The sequence below is a fragment of the Diorhabda sublineata genome, chromosome X, assembly GCF_026230105.1.
Source record: "Diorhabda sublineata isolate icDioSubl1.1 chromosome X, icDioSubl1.1, whole genome shotgun sequence".
Lineage (NCBI taxonomy): Eukaryota > Metazoa > Arthropoda > Insecta > Coleoptera > Chrysomelidae > Diorhabda > Diorhabda sublineata.
Genome location: NC_079485.1, coordinates 6,286,513 through 6,314,032, shown reverse-complemented (window position 1 = coordinate 6,314,032; position 27,520 = coordinate 6,286,513). Strand labels below are relative to the sequence as shown.

At 31.8% G+C, this 27,520-nt stretch overlaps 1 protein-coding gene across 1 annotated transcript in view; it reads right to left on the bottom strand.

The window, feature by feature from the left end:
* LOC130450777 (glypican-6) overlaps positions 1 to 27,077 on the bottom strand; it is a 105,918-nt gene extending 78,841 nt beyond the window's left edge. Inside the window, exon 1 of the mRNA XM_056789400.1 lies at positions 26,687 to 27,077. Within this exon, the coding sequence (XP_056645378.1) occupies positions 26,687 to 26,885 (199 nt within the window). The 5' untranslated portion in view covers positions 26,886 to 27,077. The remainder of the gene's footprint in view (positions 1 to 26,686) is intronic.
* Positions 27,078 to 27,520: the final 443 nt, after the last annotated feature.

Sequence of the window (27,520 nt, the reverse complement as noted above, 5' to 3'; positions counted from 1 at the left end):
GGCTAAATCTGGAGAATAGGGTGCATGAGGTAGGAATTCAAACTTTGGTTACTGGAATAACGGATGTGTGAGCTGGTGCCTTGTCATGATGAAACAACACTGAATTCTTAGCCCAAACGTTGCAATAAGTTCGCATAACACTCGATGGTTTTTCCTTTTTCAAGATAGTTAATGAAAATTATCCCATGCGCATCCCAAAAAACCGACGCCATGAGTTTGGCTGTAAATGGAACTCCCTTTTCAGTCCATTATTTTGAATGTTCTTTCGTTTCGGGTGTGAAGTGATCCGTTAGGTTCACGTTTCATCCATGGTTATGAAATGGCCAAAAAATGTCTGTGAAACAGTGCCACACAATCGATAAAAACATCTTCACGGCACTGTTTTTGTTCCATTGTGAGCAAATGCGGCACCCATAATGCGCACAGCTTTCTCATATCCAAATTTTCAGTTAATATACGATGTACCGCACTTTTTGAAATGCCTACTATGTCTGCTAGATCGTGCACTTTCAGTCGACGATAATCCAGTACTGCTTTGTGGATTTTCTTCAACGTTTCTGGACTCGCCACCTCATTTGATCGACCACTGCGATGCTGGTCTTCGCAAGTAGTACGGCCTCGTTTAAACTCTGCTACCCAATATTTTACTATTGATACAGAAGGAGCAGTCTCTCCCAGAATAAAATCTAGTTCATCTTTTATATTGGTTGGGTTACTGCCTTTCAAATAAAAGTATTGTATCATCACATAAGATAACCAATTTTTTCCAAATTCACTAGAAACGCTCACTATTGATGGCTGCCAAATAAATACTTAATAACGTGGCGTCTTCGGACTTGAAACATATGCTGTATATATTGTGTACACTGTACAGTGGTGGGACCATCTTTGTAGAAGGTTTAAGAATACAGAAATATATATATATATATATATATATATATATATATATATATATATATATATATATATATAAGTAACGAAATAAGTGAAATAAAATCAATTTCAATTTAGAATAGCGCTATAAAGATGTAAGGTCATAGATTCACAAGAAAATAGAGACGTATACATTCGGTTTTTTGTACAAAGTTATTAGAGTAATACTTGATGGTTTTATTTCTTGGAAACCAACTATTACCAACATATTAGTTTTGGGTTTTGAAATTAGTTTTGATTAACTGTTAATTTTGTTCGACTACTAGTTTTTTAATTGTAATTCGCGTATAATACAATATAGTATTTTCTGAAAGTCATCAATGCACATATTAGTTAGTAATACACTAGTCCGAGAGGTGTAAAAAGACAGTTTCAGTTAATTGATAATAAAAAAATTTATGCTCGTTGTAAATTGTATGTTGAATCTAGTAAGTTTTAACGATCACCATTTTTTTCTAATAAAATGGGGAAAAGTGGTTTTATAAAATCAAATAACCGTATTGAACATTCTACTCCTCTGCAATGTTGTTGTTTTCTTCAGTTTATAGCTAATTATTTTGATAAACCTAATATGAAATAAAAACGAAAACATAATGATAGAATATAGATACGATAATGAATTTGGAGAATCATATGGTACAGAAAACAGAAAGTAGAATTGAAGGTGCATTCAAAATTTGAAATTGATTAAACTACAGGACGAAACAGGGATAGAATGATGTACAAAAATATCAAAGGAGAATCAAGTACCAGATAAACAAGTTCAGAAAATCAACTTATGAATACACAAAATGAAAGAAAATTTACAAATCACTCTAGTAAGTTAAGTAGACAAAATTTTTGCCAGAACAGCTAACTAATACTTGTTAACGCATTAGTTTCTACGATATTTTGTCATTGAACCCATGTCGTTTTTTTATCAGGAAAAGATTAAAAATTCGCAGGGAACTACGTCGAGATTGTAAGGACGCTAGTAAAATTATACAGCTTACTGCTCTTCCAAATATTGCTATGAAAGGTTCGCCAATTAGCCCTTACCCAAAGTTTTGGTTAGGTTAGTGATCATGTGTCTTATTGGAGTATATTCTTAGGGCACAATACCTTCATAATAGATAAGAAAACAGTCAGAAGCATTATTTTGCTTCGATATGCTTTTTTTTGTTTTGGCAATTCGGAATGCTCCATCACCCGTGAAAATCTAACTAGTTTTTCAAAAATAAAAGCAAGTTCATTGATCTAAGTTTTCCATCATTTGTTAAAATTACGCCATTAAGACTAGTGGCACCCATGTCCCACAGGACGGGCGGATATATGGTAGACTTGATAATTTCGGAAAAAATCTCGTTTATAAATACTGTCGAAAATAGAATTGTATTAAATATATCATTCACAAATCTATTTTCATAATACTAGTAAATTGAATTATCAGCGAGTTAATTTCATATACAAGAAATTATAAAGTAATTGAATTACTAAGGTCTTTTAAAAATGTCGCATTTTGTGTAACTTACTCGTTATGTAGCTTATAAGACTATTTATTGACTGCAAACATACCTGTAACAAAGAAGAGCAGTTTTTTAAAAGTTAAAAACATGAAATATAAATTTTACCCTCTAATAAAAATGTTTTTAAAAAACAAAACAGGGTGATTTATTCAACAATACATTTCAAGTCACAAAATTTGATGATGCGGCCTTGAGGACGGATATAAATTGGTCGTCAAGGTACTCCCTTTACCTGCAAGGGTTGCTACTAATAACATGTAAATTTGACGCCGGCGGTCTCTTGAGTATTGGGTAAACATAACTCAAATTTGAAACAAAAAATTTCTTGTCATTTTAATTTCATTCATTCTTATCTGTACCTTTGAGCGAATGAAATATAGTGAAAAATGTCGGTGTTAGTTATTGGAAGTGTATGGGTGAGGAGTTTGAGTGGCCAAAGAAAGCTGCATTGTAAAGCAAGGTTTAACACTATTGGAAAGGAGAACCTTATATTCAGGAGGCACACAATCACGGAGCTTTCAAGTGAGCAGAAAAGCTATTTCAAGGGAATGCAAGAGAAAGGCAATAGAAGATATCAGTGACAGGCCTTCAAAAATTGTGTGGAGCTTTACAACAAATTTTCCACCGTCTCTTACAACTACTGATGTGGGCTGAATTAGAAGAAATGTATCATTTATAGGAGCATAAGGCTAAACGCTTTTAACCAATAAAGGTGAACAATTTCTTTATTCCTTTATTAGAAACATAGAAAAAATATCATTCTGTTTACATTTGAAAGCAACATACGTTCTTATTCTTTGCACAGTTCTTGGTACAGTTTTTTAATATTCACGGACTCCCCAATGGCCATTGTGTTTCACTAGTTTTTTGTTTGCTACCAAGTAAGACAACTGACTGCTATAAAATATATGCTACAGATTCAGCTTGACACAGGCTACTGATTTATTTTATACACATAAAATGTTTAACAATGCAGGCAATGCAAATACTGGGTTTATGGCGGACAGTTATTAGTAATAGTCATCAGTCGAGGTCATTGAAAAAGCCTACTTCGGATAAACTGAATAATATTGTCAGAATCCCAAATTATAAATTCCAAAGAGTTGATTTGGGGCTAAAATCTTATCAGCGGAACGTGTGGGTGTTTAAATTAGAAGCAACATAAAATATACATTTATGTCAAATGAAATTAAACAGATGTGGTTAAAGCTGTTTTGTAGATCACAACATATTGCTCTTGGCTTTTTTTAGTGTCGCAATGAATTTATGTATTTAACGTTTTTCTGTATAGGGACTACCGTTGATTGTTAACAACCTACTACAATTTAAAAATCCATAGCTATAGTTTATTGATCATAATTTACAGGGTTGCACATCACATATCCAAAGTAGATACGTTCCTTTACAGTGTTGACTATTTCTAAAGTTTTGTTCATACGCGCAAAAACGTTGGTATTTGGACTCTATTGGACTCAACCTTTCTTTAAAATACGGCGTAAAACCACATCTCAAACGGTCCTAAATGTTCCATGCTTCTGCGCCGTATAAGGGCAAAGAAAAGATATAACATACTCATACGCAGATCATGTCGGATCATCACGGATTTATTTTAGTTTCATAAAACATGTTCACGCCTTGGCAATTCTTACCCGTATCTCCCATTTATTATTTATTACAGTTCCCAAATACATTAATTTTTCTACTAGATCTATTGGTAAGTTATTAGTTTTCTTTGTGTTAAGATTTCACTTTGAACTGATGCAGGTTTGAACGTGGTATATGTGACGCGAAAAGGGACAACTAGGAGAAATGCATCGAGCATGTCATTAAAAAGAATTGTTTCTACGAAAGATTGACAATATTTGTGCTGACCTGTTTGAAAGAGTTGTTATTAACGTCCTTAATTGTTATGTCTTGATTTTGACGCAGATTAACCCTTTCAACGCCATATTAAGATAATATTACGTAAGCAACTATTTTTATTGCTGATTTAATCAACTCATTGTAAATACTAATCATTCTAGAATCATTTTGAAACTCCACTTACCTTCAAGCATTATTTGTACTACCATACGAACTAAAAGTGTCATTCATACAAATTGTATTTTTTGTATTTGAAGAATATCCGTGCTTCGTTTACATTTCAGGTCATCTTTTGTTCAATTTACGTTCAACTTCTTGATAATAAATTGAAATATTTCGTTGTTTGCTTAAAATGAAAAATGAGCCAAAAGAGAAACAATCAATCACATTCAAGATTTATTTAAAACATTCATTTCCTTTTCGGACTACCGAAATAATTTACTTTTTTACAGGTTTTTTTCGTTATTTTGTACTAAGTGGGGCTAATATCACCAATTTTGTTAGAAGTATTGTAACTAATTATTTAATTAATCATGAAATAACATCTATAACATATTTTCTCACTCAAATTCCAATATATCCGACAAATCAATTCAAACAGTTTTTTTCCTTCATTTTTATATTTTTTCACAGGACTCACTGTTGTTATTTTCATAGGATAAAAACAATTTTTTCTTCGTTCTCTTCATTGTCATGTGGTGAAGGCTTGCCTACAATAACATTTGGATAGCTTCGTATATTACTTATTTTTTATATGTTAAACAAATGAGAATTAGGTAAATCCGCTTTGTCATACTACGATGTTTAAACACTCACGTTTCAATTAAATTACCTAACCAAATAAATAAATAATGCAGTGGGTACATAATAGAATGATATCAGTAAAACTTTACCCATAAGGATATTATTCAATCAACCTATTGGTTAATAATTCATAGATATCTGATATGACTACCAAATTATTAATTATTATTCAGTATTGTTCTTTTTTACATTATTATTCTTTCGGAATTACGTATTCTTATTTATCTGTACGTTGGATTAACATCATGTTAAAGCTGTGACTGAACAAGTTAATGTCGGATTATCTGAATTTACATGATGTTTTTTGGGCAAACTTTGTATGAATTTTTCTTCTTAATTTGTTTAGATGTTTTAATTTATCAAAACAAGCACATAGAAGCACAAATCTGAGATGTATCACTTCTTTTAGTAGACAGTTAAAATATTTTTTGAAGTTATACATCGAGTATTTGCGTATGAAATTATTTTTGTATAATATAATGAATATATCTGGTGTGCACCTATATTTCCACCCAATTAACATGCTTATAACTACAAAATTTTAAAATTTGACTTCTAAAGAACGTTATAGCATAAAAACTCAACAGTATTATAAGTAGAACTACTTCTTACAATTCCAAATCAGAAACGGAATCAGAATGTACCAATATTTACAACGATCATTCTATCAGTAATCTTATCAAATTTCCACATTTTCTTTTTCCTTTAATAGTATTATTTACTCCTTTTTCTCAGCTTTCAGGTTTCACATTAATCACAGACTCCAGAAACATCATTCATTTTGAAAGATGCATTTTTCTTGAAACTCCCTTAGTCTGTGGATATGGTGGTAATCTAACCACCGTTATTCCGCGATTTTCTGCAATTTTATATTTTTTGAATTTTTTCTTATGGAAAGAACTTAAAAAATTTAGTTTTTTCTCTAAGAACCGGGACAGAACTGAATATTCATTAAATTTAACCAATTCTGTAAATATTTTTTTAACTACTTGGTTGTAGGCAGTCTTTATAAAAATCTCGAGTGGTAACTTGCACTATCCATTTCTATTAGGTATACAGTTCTGAGGAATCGGATCTATCATTTTATCTACAGAGTCATTCTTGAAAAACATCAGCATTCACGTCCTCTTGGTAGTCACCGATATGACTAGATTCAAAAGTCAACCACTTTTAACAAAACCTTTATCAGTTTGAGCCCCTTTCCTGCTGGTGAATTATATGAGAAACCCTGTTTTTGACTTGTAACAGTTTTATTTTGTAGCAATCAAAATTTATTTGGTGTATGTCCATGTTACATCTAAATACAATGTATTTTTTCTTTGGCTTATCATTTTTTTATAGTCATTTCGTAACCATACTAGAATATTTTTTTTCTATGAAAAAAGACTTAATGAAATGCTTTTTCCAGTGAAAACTTATTTCTTTTAAAAGATTCCATAGTGTGCTTATCGTCTCGAAAAGTGGCAAGAAGTTTGTCTACTGTTTATTTTTTAAAGAACGCATGCACGAGTTCGAAGTCTTTCTTCAAATTATTTTCTATTTGAAATTGTGGTTTTCCTGAAACTTTACGTGCTGTTTGAAACCCGCCATATTACTTTTCTCAAATGACTCTAAATCGTAGATTTCTCCACTCCAAGCGTAATACCTACTCACTAATTACACTATGCCATTAACAATTTTATACAAATCTTTGTCTGTAAATGATTAAAAATAATTAATATTAATTATTTTTCGAAAACTGTTAAAGGATCGATTTTTCGGAGTTTACGCAGCCCTCCCAAATTTTCCATAATGAAGGACTTCTTTTTGAATAGTTATTTCCACCTTTATTATCTTTCAAAATTGAAAGGATTAACACCTCTATTGCATTTTACGATACCATACATTACTATTTATTAATATAGCAAATAAATGCAAAAGGAGAGGCAGAAAATTATCGATTGCATTTATCATACAAACAAAGTAGGTATTTAATCAAACGATAAAGATGTCGCTATAAATATAATCTAGTAATTAATATCAACGCTTTAATATTTGATGAATTTAGAGATTATAAAGCTATTAACGACTATGTTAAATAGTTAAATTTATCAATAAAGTGTTACGAAATATACATATAATACCTTTGTGTTACTGAATGTATTAATTGATATTCAGCTTAGTTTATTACTTAGAAGGATTATTTTCATTCCTAAATTATATCTATACCTACTACGGGATATTTCTAGACCTCTAGCATACAATTTTTCAGAAGGTATTTCAGAAAATTGTATTAGGTATAAAGAATAACAAGACATTTAGTAAATTCGATCACAAGAATATAAAACATGAGTTAAAATGTTACTTGATGTTGTATTAATCACTATTTCTCGCCATTTTTCAGATTGAGGAACAGAAAAATTTTATTTATAGTTTTACATACTCAGTATTCAATAAATAAGTTACTGAAGAATTATATTTATCGATGTTTTTAAACCTCATTTATAATAATTAGTGTCTTCACACTTGTTTCTTTTCAACATGAACAAATATATATATATATATATATATATATATATATATATATATATATATATATATATATATATTCCACACATCCATTACAGTCAATACAGTGTTTTTTCTTAAAAAGCCGACCTTATTAGCCAAGAAGCTAAACAGATGTCATTGCACCAGATCACAGATAAAAAAATCAAGTTGTACATCATCAGTTTGCATAAAAATCTTGAATAAATCTTTTAAATGCTAGTAAATACCAGAGACATAGCACAATGTGGTAATTGATGAGTTAATGATGATAATTAATTATTTTTTGTCATTTTATGTATCTGATTTTTGTATTTATGTACACGCAGTTATACGTGGTTAGTAATATAAAACAATTTTATTACTGCCAATCATATTTAAAAGCCTCTATTTGTACTTTGAATAATTTTGAAATTTCAAGTGTGTTATTCAATTAAATTGATTTTAACATCCCAGTTTTGTAATTTACTAGGTCACATTATTAAAGACTTTTATTTATTGAATTCATTAATGAATGTATATATTTATACTAAATTTTATTTCAAATTAAGTTTACTTGTAGCTTTTAGGTAACTAGGTATTTAATAAGATATCTTCACAGTCTGTTCATAATAATTATTTAGCAACTAAACATTTTTTCATCACTAGTTAGCGAGCTAATTGGAAATCATTTTAAGCCAAGTTCTAGAGCATTTTTGCGTACATCAGCAAACCTATTCTGTGATTATAAGAGTTACTTTACTGTAGACGAAGTCAAATAAATCTCATTTCAACTGTACACACTTAGTCAAGCAAATTATCAATTTTTTCAAACCGTGCAAAAAAATCTCTTAGTAGTTCCGAAAATAGTCGTTTCTCTCTCCTATCACCTCTTTATTCGTCTGAAGTTGCTTCCGCCATTTCTTTTTGGTAAGTTTGCGAAAAATAATTGAAGGCAGCCAGATCAGGTGAATATGGCGGATTAGGCATTAAATTTATGCAGTTCGGCGAATTGTTCTGCAACAGCCGACCAAATGGTAGGTAAATTGTTCCTATAGAACAAAGCTGTTTTCTTCAATAGTTTTTTTTAAAGTTCGGCATCGAAACGTGTTAGCAAATTAGCATATTATTTGTCAGTTATCGTTTTGTTGAAAAAAATCAATACACCTTTGGACTCTGTTGTTTTGACCTTACTAACCAAAAATCGGTTTTTGTTTTTTTAGGAGCACGTTCTTCAAATTTAATCTAATGTTTAATGTATATTTGTTTCAGAATTATAATGGTGTATCTAAGTTTCATCTACTGTAACATATCGATGGAATATTCACACATTATGTTTGTACATATGAAACATTTGCTTGAACCTACTAAAAGAACCAATTCTTGGTGTAGCCAAAAATGTTGCCATCACATATCTCAGTAGTCTGCTCGCAAAGCGGGCTTTACGGAGATGGATGGAAACACCTGGTATGAGACAAGGTAAGGCACATATTGATGGACCATCTGACTCTCTTACCAATCAAGTCTACCACTCAAACGGGCGTCAATTTCGACTAATGTCTGGAGTTTTAATCGGACACGGTAAAATAAAGGATATTAGCATAAGTCTTAAGATATGAACACGAGCCTATCGAAATGCCTATGTGCGACACTATTCCTAACTGCCCACAATACAACTATAAACCAAGAGACTTTCAGCACTTTCACGATAATATTCACGTGAATTTTCCTTGGCTTCATTAATTGTTTTTCCACGTCAGAAAGAATATTTAATTAATACTAATATTGCTTTCCCATTTTAGATTCTTATTTATTGTTAAAAACAAGTTAATTTATTGCAAGAAAACAGTAGTTTATCTTTTTTGCATACAAACACAGAGCAATCGTAATTTTTCGTGTTGGTGTAGGTAGTACTAGCAGTAAATAGTATCTTCAGTATCATAGGAAAAGTACACTGTAATTTTTTTACGTTAAAAAATAGTTTATTAATTGTTTTCGCATACTTTCAGGCTTCTGAAACATTTATTTTGTAGTGTAGAATATCAGTTATTTTAAATTATGGTCTTACGGTAACACATGATGGAGGTAGGCCTTTTTGAAAAAAAAAACCTAATTCTTCGTTTCTTTCCGAATAAATCGGTCAACATTTCATTTCGTAAGTATTTTCATTTTCTACCATTTGATTGTTTTTTTTATTATTAAAATACGGACCAGGCATGCGAATTCAAACTAATCGCTTTACTACCGGTATGGCCAAAATCGTCAAGTTTTATTGTTTAATGTGGAAAATGAATTGAATTGTATCTCAGATAAGATAAAATATAGACTATGATATTGGTACTATTATTCCCGTCTTCTACATAACACTGCAATTAATTTTCTAAGCGTTTGTGTGATCGTTTCTCAAATTGTAGTTTCATTTTTAAAATTTCAGCAATATGTTGATGGTCAATCTTTATTGGATAATAACCACTAAAGGTGTGATTTATTTGAAGTTTTTAAGGAAAATCCGATATATTTCCATCGGTCAACGTCCTATCATACTCATTAGAACCGTAAATAAGCCAACGATCTTATATTTATTCATGAGCAGTGGCGGGATGAATCTATAATCCACACCAATTAATTCTAGTTCAAGATAAACTCTGAGAGAGGTCAAATGAAATCCAGAGCGTACGAATCTATTCAAGAATTGCTAATTAAATATTTCTTCAATAGATATGAAAAGGATAACCAAGAGTTATTTTAAATGCGTTGAATATAGTTAAATTATAATTATATTAGGCATATTTAATGACAAAATTATAATTATCCGCTCAAAAATCAAAATGTATTCTCATTTTTGTTACATTAATTTAAGAACTATCAATTGCGCAACATTTTTTTAAACGAATCAATTGGTAACGATATTCCTATTTCTGAATATCCCTAATGATTTTATTAGGGGTTTTTTGTTAACTAGTGTGGGTTAAATTGTTTCAGACATCAATTTTATGCATTGCAATTAGGTAAGGTCAGGTTAAAATAGCGGGCCCATTGTGATAGCACAAGAAGATCTATATAGTACTGATGTGACCTTTTCATTAAACCAAATGGATCGATCGATGACCTTAGCTATATGTCTCATTAGGCATTCACATGAGAAGTTTTGTACCATTTCAACTTCTTCCTCGGTTTTGAAACCTAGCCGGGAAATATGGGCTCCAAATAGACATAAGTATACCTATTTTTTTGGATACTAGGACTGCCTTTTTAGTTTTCATAATCGAACAATAGTTAATGAGTTGTGGCACAACTATATTTGTGAACATCAGTTGATACTAAACGTTTAAAAGACGCAAGTTTGTGCAAAAATTGAAACTACCCGTGAAGGCTTACGTTGGATGATTTTTCATGATTTTAAAAAGGCTTTACATAACGTTTTAGGCAACTTTTGATAAATAAACACCATTAGAGAGTGTTTAAAATTGGTTTGCATAATTTCTTCATGGTAGTCCGTTAATAATGAATGTCGAGAAGGTCGGCTAAAATCGGTTGACATTCCGAAAAACATCGATGCTGTGTGCAATAAGATCGGCAATCTGCAATACAAACGATTTTGCATGAATATGAACACAAAACGTCGCATCCTTCTGCATTACGCACGTCAAACAACAGTCTCCTTGTCCGTATTCCCACTGACGAACTAAAGATGCACGGAAAGCGATTTTCAACATCTCAAGACTTTCAAAAATATGTTTTTACGATATGAACTTCAGAGTGGAAAAAATGTTTCGTATACAAAAAAATATAGACCTTCAAGGCCAATATTTCGAAAAACATCGAAACAATTTGTTTCGAACTTGTTCGTTTCTATTTCATTTGTAAAAACTGAGAAGGCAACTGTCTTAATTTTGTTCTATTCAAGTTCATCAAGGTACGTTCTTGTTGTAGGAAGGCCAAGTGAGTTCCGTAGTCCTACTTGTAGCAAGTTTTTCAGATTGCTCCCGTGCAAGGAGAAGTATTTGCACTTAAGACGTTGACATGCGTATACCAATAAGATAATCAAGTGGAAGAATGTTAAGGGTCATACATACTGGTATGATCTCGAACCCAATTAAAGAAAGTCCTGAAATGCTTGGCCATCTCGTGAAGAGATCTGTGGGACATTTTCCGATAAAGACAAATTGTTGCTTGAATATTATTATTGATAGAGAATTTGTTTTTTAAAAATGAACCTTTTTTGCTGTTTTTATCTCTGTTTTCTATATTTATCATTATCGTTCTTTCCATTGATTTATTACAGATGGAAAAACGATCATTACAAAAGTTATATTGTATAATACTTGTTTACGGCAATCCAATGGAAATGCCAAAAATTTAGTATTCAAAACATAAAATATATGGAATATTATGTGAAAATTATCACTTTAGGCGGATATGAATCGGCCGCCACTGTGAGAAGTTGTTGGGTCGGTTAACTTCCCACAATGTTATCTATCTATCGAGGTTGAATCCGTATCTCATCTCTGGAACCCGCAACTAGGTACGAGTACAAAACTTTGAAAAGAGCAGAGGGAAGGTAGGAATGGAATGTTACGTTTACAGTTTACAGCTATTGCTGTACAAATCCAATAAAGAAATATATGTTTGTATTTGCAGAGTTACTTACTTTTCTATTGAATGTTGACATTAACAGTCGAGTTGTTTAATTGTTCCATCTTGAAGAATTCGAATAGGTAATGAATACGAGGAAAAGAAAATTATAATTTACCTGTTTATTGTTTTTATAAATTCTCTGGTGTTGGTTATGAGTAATGAGACTGAAGGTAATTTAATAATAAATTATATTATTTTTTGGGACATGTAATTAAGAGAATGACTTATTTTTAAAAAAAATCTATTCTAAATTTCGTCATCGTGTTCCGATTAGGCCGATGAAAACAAATACTTTATATACTTAGTATAATAACAAAACATATAGGAACTTTTTTTTAGTAGTAATGGTTCTTATTAAATAAACCTATAATAACGAATTTTCTGTTAAGACACTTTGAAACAGAGTATAGCTTGGTTAATGTAGATAGTTGAAGATGTACTATATATTCACTATTTCAAATGTTCCCCGTAACAAAATAATGCAGGAAACGAAGGGAACGTCAATTCAAAAGGAACAAATCTACCTAAAAGAAATTTTGATTTTTGCATAATTTATTTTTCGTTCAGACCTTGCTAGGATTCATGTTCCATTCCTATATGTTTTTGCTCGTTGAGTAGAAGCGTTACTAAGGACTAATGAAACAGAAAACTTACAGAACTGGAAAAACGTCAGTTAATAAAAATGAAGCCTGCGGAAAAGCAAATTCGAATTTCGAAGGGTGGCTTTGTTATATATTTTCGATGGGATGACATTGGTTGATAGATAATTTAATGAATTTTCCACGTTACGTGGCACTTAAAAGAATAAAACCAGAAGATTAAATCAATTGTTATTTATAATGGAAGGAAGGAATTTTTTTACATTTCAAAGTCTTTTAGTATCATTGCAAAATAATATTTAAAACTAATCAAAGCGTTTTGTAGTCATTTATTCCAGTCCATTGAATATTTCCACGGCACAATAGTTTATAATGTAATTATTCATTTTAAATTTAGAAACAAATATCAGTAATTATTTCAAGTTTAAACTCAATATGACAGTGACAGTTAATATTTCTAATAGTTATAATTATATATGTATATTAGGGGTGACATTGCACTGCAAACTTAAGGTTTATTGTATTCTTTATCAAGAACTTAACATTTACTGCTTGCCTTCTAATGAACTCTACTACGAGTTTCTCATCTGAATCATTTTGTTTGAAAGAGAAGCCCAGAAATACACCAAAAATTCCGAAGCTCTGAGTCAATAAAAGCGTTTTTAAATTATCTGTGTACCATTTAATGGTAATTCTTTGGAAAAGTTTGGTTAGGTTGTGTTTTTCCCAGTTTACTTTTTTATTTAGTACCGTAGAGAAGTTCTTTTAGTAGTTACTTTCTCAATTATTTCCTTACTACGATAAATCGTTAATAAAATCGAAGTTCTTAATTAGGCAATACCATATTTTCATTTTTCATTCCCTATACTTTTCTATAATGATCATGGGGTGTTATACTTTGAAAACATCAAGTGGCTTAGTTGGACACTTTGGCATATTTCTAGTGATGCAGACATAAGCAGATGTTCAAACTTGCTTTGGCATTCCAGACTGTTGACACAATATAATTCGCAGTATATAGGATACTTTTTATCATAATAATGAACAAATTATTGTATAATTATTATTTAACACTTTATTAGTAGTAATTGAGTTGTGGATTTTAAAGTAATACAAATTATTCAATTCGGTACAGAAAATAATTAGAGATTATTGAAGAGTGACTCTACAATTTGAGGTGGAGTAACCATAAGCACACCGAATTTAACACTGCGCAAAGTTTCCAGGACCGACACCAATGTGGGTTTGGGAGAACTGTTTAAAGAGTCCTACAGAACCACCCAAATTGAAAAGGGATTATGGATATATACTCGGAGATATAAAAAAGTCCATATTTATGGTCCAAGGAAAACATTTTTACAATATTACAAAATACAATCAACTGAAAGGTGAAAAAAATAATTCCAAATTGTCTGTTATTGGAAAAGTATAAACATAAGATACCGTTATACAATAATATCGAGTAACTTTTGATTAATTGTTTACAATTACAATAATGAAGAAATGTGAATCATATCCTATCAGTAGCATTAAACATGTGGTTTCTAGTAATTCTATGTAAGTGTATTAAAACAAATGCATCATGTTGTGGTTTTTCTGATGATGGAGGAATACATAAAAGGTCGTATGATTAATTTTTATAATAGTTTAAGAAACAACAATAATTTTCTCCTAAAATATTAAATCTAAGGAGAATTAAAAAATGTAGATAATTTAAATAATCTCAGAAAAATATAACGGGGATGTTGATGATATTCCGATTGCATGTAATTTACAATATTTCACATCTATACTTAAATTTGAAAAAATATGGTTACTATCCACCTCCGAAAAAGTTGAGCTGAAGAAATTTTGTAATGGGATAATGAAATATATTGAACCGCGCTAGAAATTTCAAATATCTCTTCGTTTCGACTTCTACTAACCCATACAGGAGCCCCCCAGAGTTGGACAACGGGACCAAGCCTGGCCAGTACTGGGAAGCCAAGGTTAGGTGTGCCAATGGAGTCACAGCCTTGGCCAAAGACTGACGGCCATCCAATGGGAGCCCAGACTTGGGCCATTATTTGACATGCCTTTTAACGAAGAAAATAATTCATTAAGTGAAACAAGTGGGATTCTATTAATAACATTTGTGTTAGTGACAATAGTGATTCTTCTTATTCAGAACCATATGATTTACCGCTTTGTTACAATGATTTTAATTATGATAAAACTAACTATTCTGATACTACTAATCCTAGTGATTCTAGCGGCGACAATGCATTTATTTACGATAAAGATGACAGTGATGACCCGCTCCCTAATGAAGTTCTTCAAAGTGTAGAAGAAGTTATGCATCCAAAAATAAACTGGAGATCATCAGTTGGGTTAGTCGCTTTTTATCGGGTGCAAAAGATCGAGAAGGCGGCAGTGCTCAACGTGAAAATAAAAAGCCAGTAAATCGAGAAGAGTCATAATTCACAATTACAGTAATTACGATTTTGATCATCAATACTATATTTTAATTTTTTATGATAATACTAAAAAGTATAAAGTTTTAACAACACTTATAGTTTAAAAATATGTTAACTTTTTTACTACTTATTATGGATTATATTAAAAAAGAAGGTTTTAGAATAATTATAAGAATATTTTATATCAACTATTAATAAACTAGTATCAAAGATTGATCTCACGTAAGCTTGTCACTGTGGTGCATAAAAAAATAATTAAAATATAATTTACATCTTTTTTAATTATGACTTTGTAAGCATATGTTCAACTGTGATAACAACACACGGTTCAGGCCTGTGAACCAAGAATGGCTCTAATGATAACAACCAAGCCTCTTAACTGTTATCATCCCAGTCTTCAACCAAGGTTGTACCAAGAAGGGCTTACAAGCTTGGCTCAGTCTTGACTAGCACACATGGCCCAGTTAAGGAAACCAAACATGGGTCAGCCTTGGCAGTGGTAGTAATCAAACCTGGCACACTGCTGTACAGCCTCGCGTCAAGCTGGTCATGTTGTTTCTTCTTGTATGAGAAGTACTAAGTTCATTAATCTAAAGTGTTCAAATTCCTTGCTCTCAATCTGCCTTCTACAAACTAAGAATAACTACCTCTTTCGACTTCAATCTGCACATTCCCTAGAATAGGAGTATTTTCGAAATAGTTTCCACTTTGAACCAAAGTGGAAGTCGAAATTTCCAATTCAAACTCGGTTTTGTATTATATCATATATGGAAAAAGATGTCCTTCAACTATTTTGTATCATTTGTTTTTGGATTGTTGTTCTTTTTCTTCCTGCTTGTTCATATCCATCATTTGTTTGTTGCTCTGACATCTGAATGTCTTATTTTTTTTATCTTATTATTTTGCTCAGCTCCGCTTCTCCAAATAAATTCTTAAGTTCGTTATTCAATCTTCTTAGTCATAATTCTTTCCCTTTTCACTACATTCCAACGTTCCGTTTATCTTTTTCATTAGATAAGTATCCTCGTTTCACTTCGGTAACGTACTGATCATCTTATGAAGGCGTAGCTTCGTTTTACTGAAGACATGCTTTGAATTGATTATTTTACGTAATATTCATCTTTCCATTTGTATCTGCCTTACTTCTATTCCCTCTCTTTGTCGTCATTACCGATAACCACACTAAGAGGTACATAGAAGTGCATACTTCTTACTTTTCGTTGGAAGGTTCCGCATTGTTAATTGTTTTTGTCCTATATTCACTGTTTCTGTTGTTTCTATGAAAGGTCTTGCATATTAGTGTCAGTTTGTTCTTCTATGTTGATAGCAGTACTACGCCGTCCGCTTGGCGCTAGTTATTAATAGCGTTGCCCTTATTTTTTATCGTTTCTGTTTATATTGGTTTTGCATTTTAGTACAATAATAAACAGTGAGGTGAATAACGACTTTTTGTTTTAGTCCTGTGTTGGTGTAGAAACTTTCTGATATTTGTTGGTGTTCATTAACTTTCGTTTATGTGTTGTCGAGTATCATTTTAGTGGTAAGTTTTGGAGGTTTAAATCGTTCATTATCCCAGTCACTTGGAACTACACAAGTTTGTTTTTCCAAAAATATTAAAAAAAAAAAGATTTACACGACCTTTAAAATAAGGTATCGGCCAATCCCCATTTCCATTTGAGAATTAGAGGTTGTGTCCGCTCCCACTACAGGGTGGGTGTGATTTAATTGAAAACTAACCTAAGAAATGTGAGTGTGACGTGGCTTTACATTTTTTTCATTTTTTCCAGGTGGTACGTTTTCAAATTGATGAAATATTATTAACTTGTTCAAGTTATTAATACACTAAAAAACCTATAAAATAAAATACACTCCTACCGTGTATAACATGTAAAATGCAATTTGACCGTGTTGCTGAGTCATGTGGAACGATTTAATAAAATGTATTTTTTACTACAGATGCGCCGTTATGGGCGAGCGCGCTCATTCATAATCTAAAGTTTGATTAGCAATTTGTTCAGACAACCATACTGTAGTGTTATCATACAGGATGTAACAAGAAAGTTTCTCATAAATTGAACAGAGCCAAAAATAACTCGATTAAACATAATTTACCTTGATGCTAATATGCATAATGTGAAAATTTTTAATAACAAAAGTTATAACTGAGTGTACATGTTTCTCTAGTTCAGAATGGTATCGATTCTCCTGAATACACATTCGTTTTAAAAACGAGAACCGAATTTTATATAGACATAGTTTGATTCTAACGAAATACATTTGAACTTTTAAGAATTTTTTATTTCAACTGTTGTTCATTGATTATTTCAAAAGAATACACGTCCTCTTCCGTAACAATCTAAGAAGCCAAAGTCAATAGGGTTAAGATCTAGATTTCCACCTGTTCAAAACGTAGGTGAATCAGAGTGCATATTTTTCCGCATAACGCCTTATGACTGTTGTACTACTCCCTTGGAATTCACCTGTAATTACCTAACCACAAGATCTTTCTATTTTTCTATGTGAGGCTTTTGTAACCTCGTACTTTTGTTTTAAGAGTCCTCCTACAGATTTATCAAATGTTCCCGTAAAAAGTTATTTTTCTGTGAGACTATTCTTCTGATTACTATCCTCATTGCTTGATTAGTAATTCTTCGTAGTTAGTTAATTGAATTAAATTGAATTGAATTGAATACGCGACAATAAAATTCATTTTTCATCAGTTGAAAACGTTGTCTACCCCTTGTCATTGTGTCACATAATGATAATATTAATCTTTCTAAAAAATATGACCGAAAAAAAAAATACAGGAAATGCAAGCCACTTCCATCCATTGAAATCTCCTAGAACAGCCCGTCGATTGCAATTACTCATAATTTAAAAGGGCAAAACCTTTCAAACACTCCGACCAAATCGTGAATAATCAATTTCGAGACTCCAACCCCACATCTCACGACGTAATATGATGAATGAGGGTGTGAAATGACACACGCACATCTGCTTGACAGGGAAGTAGTTTTTTTGTAAAAGTAGGTGGATGTAGAATGTATCTATGAAACTTTTATAACAATAGAAGTCCCGCATTTTTGGTTTAAAACACAAAAGGAAATAGTAGTCGTTTATTTCTACTTGGTAGGTTAGTCGGTATATTTATTGGTATTGTTCGAATGTTATTCCTATTTTAGTCCTATTACTAATGGTAGGGAGTTTCTGTATAGACAGGTAACCCCATGAGAGTGTTTTTATTGCAGTACACAGAGGAGCAATATGTCTTTATGGTACAGTACTATCCCAAACATTTTCAAAATATTAAAAGACTATGCAGATATTATAAAGAAGCTTAGTCCCTAAATCTGACGCCTAAAGGTTTGTAAGCTTAAACAGAAGAATTATAGACAACCTTGAATTTAGATTTATATTGTACTAGTGACAGTCCTGTAATAACTGTATAACAATGTTATGTATAACAATCATCATTGGTCTGGAAACTACTATTGAGAATAATTCCGGGTACTCATTTTTAGTGTTCATTTTTGGTCATAATTAAATTTCAATCGAGGCATTTTGAAAAGAAACTAAAATCGTGACGTTGTGACTACCACTGTATGCATTCACAGAGTTTCCTTTGTAAATATGGAGTCAATAAAATGATATTTATGTAGGTAAGTGTTGAGTTTCTACACGATAATAAACAAGATTTTCTTCTGTGGTATCACTTACCTCAAGAATTGGTTAATATTCAGAGCCGTATTTAGTCTAAAAAGATAATGAAGAATATGCGAGGGTTATTCGGAAACTAAGATCCCTTTACTCTCATATGCGCGTACCGCCTGCATGGATAACTAGTTTTATACTGCTTCTTTCTCCTCGTCATCTGTGACGAAGCTCTTGCCGCCGAGAAAATCTTTTAGGCAACGGAATAAGTGAAAATCAGTCGATCCCAAGTCTGGAGTGTACGATGGGTATTCAATCTCTTCCTATCCAAAAGATCTAATCAAGTTTTAGAAGTGAATAGCAAAATGAGGTGTAGCGAAGTCTTGTAGCAACCAAATTCGAGACGCCAGAACAAAAGTCGCTTATTCAGTATTGTATATCAAATTTTAATTGAAGTAGCAATTGTTACGTTTTCATAATAAATACTATGGAGTACAATAAATAAGAAATTCGTGTTTTGTTAAGACGTTATTGGAAATAAAAGTTTAAAGCAACCGTGGTAGCAAAGAAAATATGTAAAATTGAAGGTGAAGACACAGTTAATCAGCGAACGGCACAACGTTGGTTTAATCGTTTTAACCGTGGAGATTTTAAGCTTGAAGATTGTTCACGCTTAGGTCGTCCATATTCGTGGAATATTGAGATTACAAGGGAAGCAGTAGAAAACCAAACTAGTATCAGCACTCGTCGATAATCGGACTCCCTAAGATCTTCTAAAGATACCATACATCGCCATTTAAAATTATTAGGTAGGACCTATAAAAGTTATCGAAATAGTGCCACACGAATTCAAGTGAAACGTCAAGAAGTGGTGTGTAAACAGTTCCTTGCCCTGCCGAAAGATGATCGTTTTATAAGACTCATTGGGTCAAGTGGAATTATGAAGATTTAGTATAATTCGGAATCATTCCACATGGTCGAGTTTAATTAACCAAAAACAGCATAAGTCCGGATCTTTCATAGACAGATATCTATTTATTCAGATGCATGGCGAAATCGTTACGTGGGAAAAATTTTGAAGCCAAAGAAGATGTTAAAAATGTGAACGAGCTTGATGAACGTGTGGTTAAAACCATAGAATACGATAGGCTAGATTTCTAATATCAAGACTTTTTTGTATGATTATTTGATAAATAAAGTGAACATTGGAATATATATAGTACGTTTTTTATAAGAACAAACCCCTTTCCTTTCTGTTTTTTCCAATTACTCTATTAAAATTGTAGAATGTATTTTGAAAAAGAACAAAGTTGAAGTTCAAGTTTATGTTGTATTTTCTATATCAACTCATCAATTAAATTGGAAAGAAAATTAAACATTCTTATAAATCGAATCATTAAAATATTTCTGTGTGATCTCATGTTCGCTTCAAATATCCAAAAAAAAAACAAGATCTCAGGAATAAAAACAGAACGTCGACTTCTCGTTAGAAATAATACACAGAAACTCACAACTCTCAACACACCATCCGTCAATGTACAATTAAAACGAGCAATTTTCATAGGTGTTTGTCCAAATAAACAAAACAACGTCAAGAAACACGTGCCAACGAGATCAGAGCCAATTTTAGAAAACGGAAACGGTATGCGACTGACGTCTTACTACCCCGGAGCCTGCACGATCTTACTTGGGGTAATTCCGACATTGACGGTCCTCCGGGATTTGATAACACGAACTACGTAGTCAACTGCAATACTATTGGAATTTGTGGAATAAATTATAAACATTGTGCTATTAATATTATTAACGAAAAAGTATTATTTTAAATTTGCTATTTTTTCTTTATATTAGAACAACCATAAAAAAGAAATTTTTTATAACGTGCTCTAAAACATGAATGTGGCACATGAATAACTAATTACTACAATATTCCAATAATTGGTGCCATCGAAGTACTATTCATTACTTCTTCATGTTTGTAACTCCAACGAAATACGTGCCAATATTCAGTGAACGGTTTCACTATTGATTTTACGTTTTCGTATATAACATTTATTGAAAAGAAGTTACAACAACATATTTAACTGATTTAAATAACGTTATTGTCATTTATGCATATCATAGATTTTGAAAAAACAAATTCTACAAAATTCGTAACGATATAACCCATCGCAATTCAACGTCATCCATAACTAACTGAACTAACATATTCAATTTGACGGATTTCAATATAAAAAAAACATTCGAACAACCAACAAACTCCATATTCATCTTATTGTCATTTTTAGGGCTATTTTTTGAATCAAATGAATTTCAGAATTTATCAAAAATGTTATGTACCCAAATTTTCTTTTAATTAATGTAATTATAAATGTTTTTTAATATCTTCATGTTCCATAAACAATCTTATATATTAAAAAAATTGATGATTTCCATTCAGAGTCCCTTCAGGCGTTCTACCCAACCGATTTGCTTAATTTTTTTTTCAATGAAAGGTATCGATGCACAGATTAGCCACCAACTATCAGATTTCATCTAATTTTCACCATTCTCAAGTTATACTCAAATGCGATTTCCCCCTGTACACTACTTATGGGAGTTTTTCACAATCACACATTCTATCCTCAATATCTCAGGTTCTATTCAAGATAGAGACTTCGATTTGGTTTAAGAACACTCGCTAAAAAATCTTCTTTCTTTTTAGTTTTTGAACACTTAAATCGGTTGAGTTGGAGAGGGGCTAGGCGCGGACATTCAATGTGGAGTTATGGATTTTTGTAGGTTTTTCGCAATTTTCCTACATTCCAAGATCTATATCTCAGGTTCTAATATAGCTACAGAGTTCGTTTTGGTTTAAGAACACTCGCTGAAACACTTTCTTTCTTTTGAGTTTTTGAACACTTAAATCGGTTGAGTTGGAGAGGAACTAGGAGCGGACATTCAATGTGGAGTTATGGATTTTTGTAGGTTTTTAGCAATTTTTCTACATTCAAAGATCTATATCTCAGGTTCTAATATAGCTACAGAGTTCGTTTTGGTTTAAGAACACTCGCTGAAACATCCTCTTTCTTTTGAGTTTTTGAACACTTAAATCGGTTTAGTTGGAGAGGAGCTAGGCGCGGAGATTCAATGTGGAGTTATGGATTTTTGTAGGTTTTTGGCAATTTTTCTACATTCAAAGATCTATATCTCAGGTTCTAATATAGCTACAGAGTTCGTTTTGGTTTAAGAACACTCGCTGAAACATCCTCTTTCTTTTGAGTTTTTGAACACTTAAATCGGTTGAGTTGGAGAGGGGCTAGGCGCGGACATTCAATGTGGAGTTATGGATTTTTGTAGGTTTTTGGTAATTTTTCTAGATTTAAAGATCTATATCTCAGGTTCTAATATAGCTACAGAGTTCGTTCTTTTCTATTATAATGATTTCTGATACTTATTTAATGGATTCGATGCGAGCGAAGCCGCGGGTAAAAGCTAGTTATTATAGTACACCATTCATATTATTCCATATGGAAACAATCAAGTCCCTCCAAATACATCCAAATTGTTATTTATATGTTATGTAGGTAAAAGTAATTTCCCTGTGTGGAAAATACATTATAAGTACCCTTAGGATTTACAATATTGTGTGGCGCTTCAATTACATTCGATGTACCTGTCCGGCACAGCAATCGAGAAAAAAATTTCTTCTAAATATTTCTTTCTAAATTCTATTTTAAAGCACTAGGAAACACAACTTCCTGACGAATTAAATCCACAGGCATTTTGTTTATTCTGTAAGACTCTGAGATACTCAGGACACTATAGGGAAACCACTAATAACTTAGCAAATTTTCAAAATAACTCAATCAAATAGCAACAATATATCGTTTCCACACAGTACCTAATTAGCTAATGATTAACTGGGAAATTTTGTATATTCTGAATTACTAGTGCATTCATCCATTGCTAGAATTGCAAGAGCTATTTTTGAAAAAGTCGACGTGTAGCTTGAAAACTCGCTCCTAGTACTTGAACCTTTGTGAAAGATTTCTAGACAATAGTGAATTTTTTTTCCAGTAATATATTTATTGATTTGAATGACAGAACAAAAGTAATTAAAATATGTATTGTATCTAAAGTTTGTTGCAAATAATACCCTTTAGTGAATTGTAGTATGTTCCATCTCTGAATTTTAGTCACAGCTGGTAGAAATCTCGCGCCAAACTAAAATAACAAATATCCCAGTAAGGTTTGTTTTTTTTTTTTTTATTTTTCGGTCTGTTGGTTGGTTGATTGATTTGTTCAGGCTATGAAGTCAAATAGGCAAACCGGAAGACACGACACGAGGTATTATTTTTATGGAAGTTATCAGTTGACCAAAACTAGTTCAATTTTTGTCGAAACAGGACCGCCTCTATGAATGCTATTTTCTCGAAATATGAATTTAAAAAATATTTCAATAAATACAATGTCTATGAGTTCGTTTGGTATAAATAACAATTCTCATTTATAATTATACAGAGTGTTCATGCAGTAACATTTCGATTACAGTTATATTTTCAAAAATAAATGTTGAATTGAAGTTTTTTTCGAATAATTTAGGTCACCATATAAGTCAATTTGAAGTATACCGTTACTCCAAAATAAGATTTTAACATATATTTTTCCAATATTACATCTACATTCCAAAGTCACAGTGGTATGAAATGTTAAAAAAATTGTTTATGTCAAAAAAGCAGTAGGTTTTTCTGTCATTAATTATTTCTCATTGCTATCAGTGAAAAGTGTACTGTAATTAGGTAATTCTAAAATTTATCTTTGTTTAACGAACAGGAAAGAATAACGATTCTTATGATGTGAGGTTACAGTGATGGTAAGGATGAGACAGCTAACTTATTTAATGATACGATCCAAATTACGAAAACTGCAATTTGTAAGATTGTGGGTTGAACTAAAAATCGCCTTGAAACTGGCTAACCGATGACCATAACTGATGATAAAAAATTCTTGCACATTATGCAAAGGTTTCTAGAAAAACCTCATACATCCCTTTGATAATATAATATTAGAATACAATCTGTAACATTATTGATAAGAAGATCAAATCAAATCATTTATATTGATGGGGATGACATTTTTGATGAAGATTTAGTAAAATCTGAGAGTGAACTCGACGGTAGTGATTTATATACATCGAAAAACGTTATAATTAATTATAATCGAAATGTTAATTTGGCATTCGGCCGCAATGTATAAACCGAAAAAAAAATAACTAGCAAGGATAAAAAGTGTTAAAATCTGCAAATGGTGATATTGTAATAACATTTAAAACTGTGTGAGTGTGGGTAATAGGGATAATTTTATGTGGGATAAGGTATATTTTAGGAATGGTCCTGATATAGCAGAATTTTTCCTATAGGGCTTGTAATGGTTTTTTATGTGTTGCACTCGCTCACCGTATCTGCGATCTTCTAATATCGCGTGACCAAACGACTTGTGGAGTGTATTGAGTAGTTAGTGTGTGCAAAGGCGGCTACAGATGTATTATTTCCTGATGAGCTGATGAGCGAGTTGCTTGCCATAGGTAAAAGCTATTTAAAAGTGGAAATGAGTCGTTTACGGGTGAGTATTCATCGGAACCTTAATCGATCCCAAAATAGATAAACATAAACGTGGACAAATTTGTTCAAACAAGCGATTGTGGTACTGGAAAGGTTGTGAGGCAAAGTACAAAGAAAGAGACCTGAAAAATTAGTTAACGACTGCCTTCTCTATCATGACAACGTATCAACGAAAGTAGAAATGAGTTAAATAAGACAAGGTACTGTCGTGTCCTCCTCGATCTCAGACAAAAACTTGACAAACTGATTTGTTCAAATAAGCGATAGGGGTTGTAAAGGAAAGTGTGAAGAAAAATACCTCAAAAATAGGCTAAAAACTCATCATAAAAAGGGGCCACAAGCCGGTTTCAATCAACAATTTTTGGTCCGTTAAACTTCTTCCTTTTTGTCTACTTCTGTCTCACTCACTAGATTTAGCACCATGTCAGGACGAAAATGAAGAACATGCTGAAAGGAAAATATTTAATATTGACAAGGCCACTAAGAGCAGTCGGAAACCATTCAGAAAGAAAAACTAGAAATGCATCCAGTTATGGATTCAAAGTTAGGATATGTGTATTGCAAAGATTGTACTCTGAAGAAGATCAACTCAAATTTTATGTTACTGTTTGACTTTTATTTCTTGAATGAGCACCAGCGTTCTCGTTGGTTAATTACTTCAGCATCTGCTATTATAAATAAATAAAAACCCATCCACTCAAAGTTTGTCACATTTTTCTCTTTTGAGTTTTAAGAAGGCATTTTTTAAGTAATTCGTCTCAAAGAAGTCTTGTGATCATTATTTGTTACAGTATCTGTTCTAAGATACTGTTTATCAGTAAAAATTAGCCATTTGCAATAAAGGAATTCTCTTAGTAACTGCCGGAAGGTCACTAAACATTCCAAAATAGTGAGACAATGACACTGTTTATATTGTAACAAGGTTAGAGAGGTGGTTCTATTATTCTTCTTTGCCCTTGTCCTTTTACTACGCAATTATCAAATATTCTGAATGTGTTCGGAAGAATATTTTAGGAAATCGGCGGTAGAAGAGAAGTTGACAAATGTGAATATTTGATTCCAAAGAATGACATAATTGGGAGTATTTTTGATGAATTTCACTGAATAAAATATAAGTACTTTGACATTCACATCACTCATTCGCGTATGTGCATCAACACCCGCCTTTCTTATAAGGTACTACTTCAAATCGAAGTCGAAATTAGGTTCTAGGACGACAAAGAACAAACTACAGCTCAAAATCCGCCCGCTGTTTTGAACATAGTAATGAGTAGTTGTAAGATTTTGGTCGAAGAAGACTGAAAATCACCTTTTTGGTCACGTAGTTAAATTTGAAGAGTGAGAAACACAAGTGAAATAAACAATATATTCATTACTGTATTCTTTGTTATAAAACCTCTTCTAATTTTAAAACAGAAGAGACCTAAAATCAAGAATATTTAGATGCATTAAAACCACTTCTTCCTTATAATTTGACCATATTTACATTTGGTAGCCATTTTATTTAAAAATTGTCACTTCTTTGCGGTTGATTAATATGTACATTACATTAGAGATTGTGTGAGATCGTTTTTGGTTAGTGACGTTTTCAATTTTATCAACTTGAGACGAATTTTTTTGTTTTGCAATATCAATTTTTATGAACCAAACATGGATTTCGTGCTAGCAGGGAAAACATGGGAGGGAGATGAAATTCGACAATTTTTTTGACGTAGAATCTATGAGTGAATGAAATATTCATGAAATACTATGTAACAAATAAGTTGACTTATTTCAATATTTGTAATAAATATTATAACACATAATATCAACCAACACGTCGGTGGTAAATCATAAAAAATAATACAGTGTTTCAGCAATTAAATAATTTCAGGTTATTTTAAAAGAGTTCCTCATTTTTTTTTGTTCTTCAACTCTTTAAAAATTTTTCTTCGATACGTTTTGAGTACATGGGTAATCTGGTATCATAGGTAATTGAAATATAACAAATTTTTATTATAGTAGTTATTTTGGATGGATTTTTATATTACAAAAATGTTTTAATGATTTTACTAGTGAACAAAAATAATTATTTCAAATACTGAAAATAAAACGAATAACAGAGATGGGAAATTAGAATATTAACATACCTAATTGAGGTGTATCGGGAATTTTTGTAAATTGTACTTTCAATTTCTCCTCGATTCCCTTTTTCGCTGATTCACAATTCCTAGTTTCTTGTGAAGTTACAATCCCGCACAATAGGAAAAACATAAGTATCTCAAGTAAACCCTGTTGTTGATTCATTTTTTTAAGAATATATATTACAGTCCTATTTATCACAGCCATAACAAACTATTTTAATTCAAAAACTAGCCTTATTCATTCTTTTTAGATCTAAAAATCCATTTCTAAGGCACTAAACACCGTTTTATTGACTTCGGAGCCGGCAAAGTAAGAAATTTACTGATAACAACCTATTGCTTCTTCGAAAGCTGAGATACGACTGAAAGGAGACAGAACCGTATACATGCGCACATTAGCATTGCAAACAGTTTTATTTTTTATTTACCTTAAATTTTTGAGATAGTGTGCATTAGTAAAATGTGCGCATGCTTCAATACAACTTTTAAGGAGGGTTAGGAGATTTGGATGTGAAGAAATTTCACCTGAGTGGGGCAGATTTTGCTCTGTATTGATAAAATCATGTTGACACGTTTCATAAAAGTCTTGCCATCCGAGATTCGACCGTAATATAAATTTTGTTGGAAGATTAGTCAAATTAATCATTAAAGAGTGAAATACGTTAAGAAAAAAATAATTGATAGCCTAGTAAAATATGTTGACTTTGTCACAACGTATTAATACATTTAAAGATGATATAATACTTTCTGTTTTTGTTTTAATGAATTTTCAGCAGAAATAAGAATTGCACATTAGTATACATACATAGTTAGACACCATTCTTGTTAATTATACAAGAA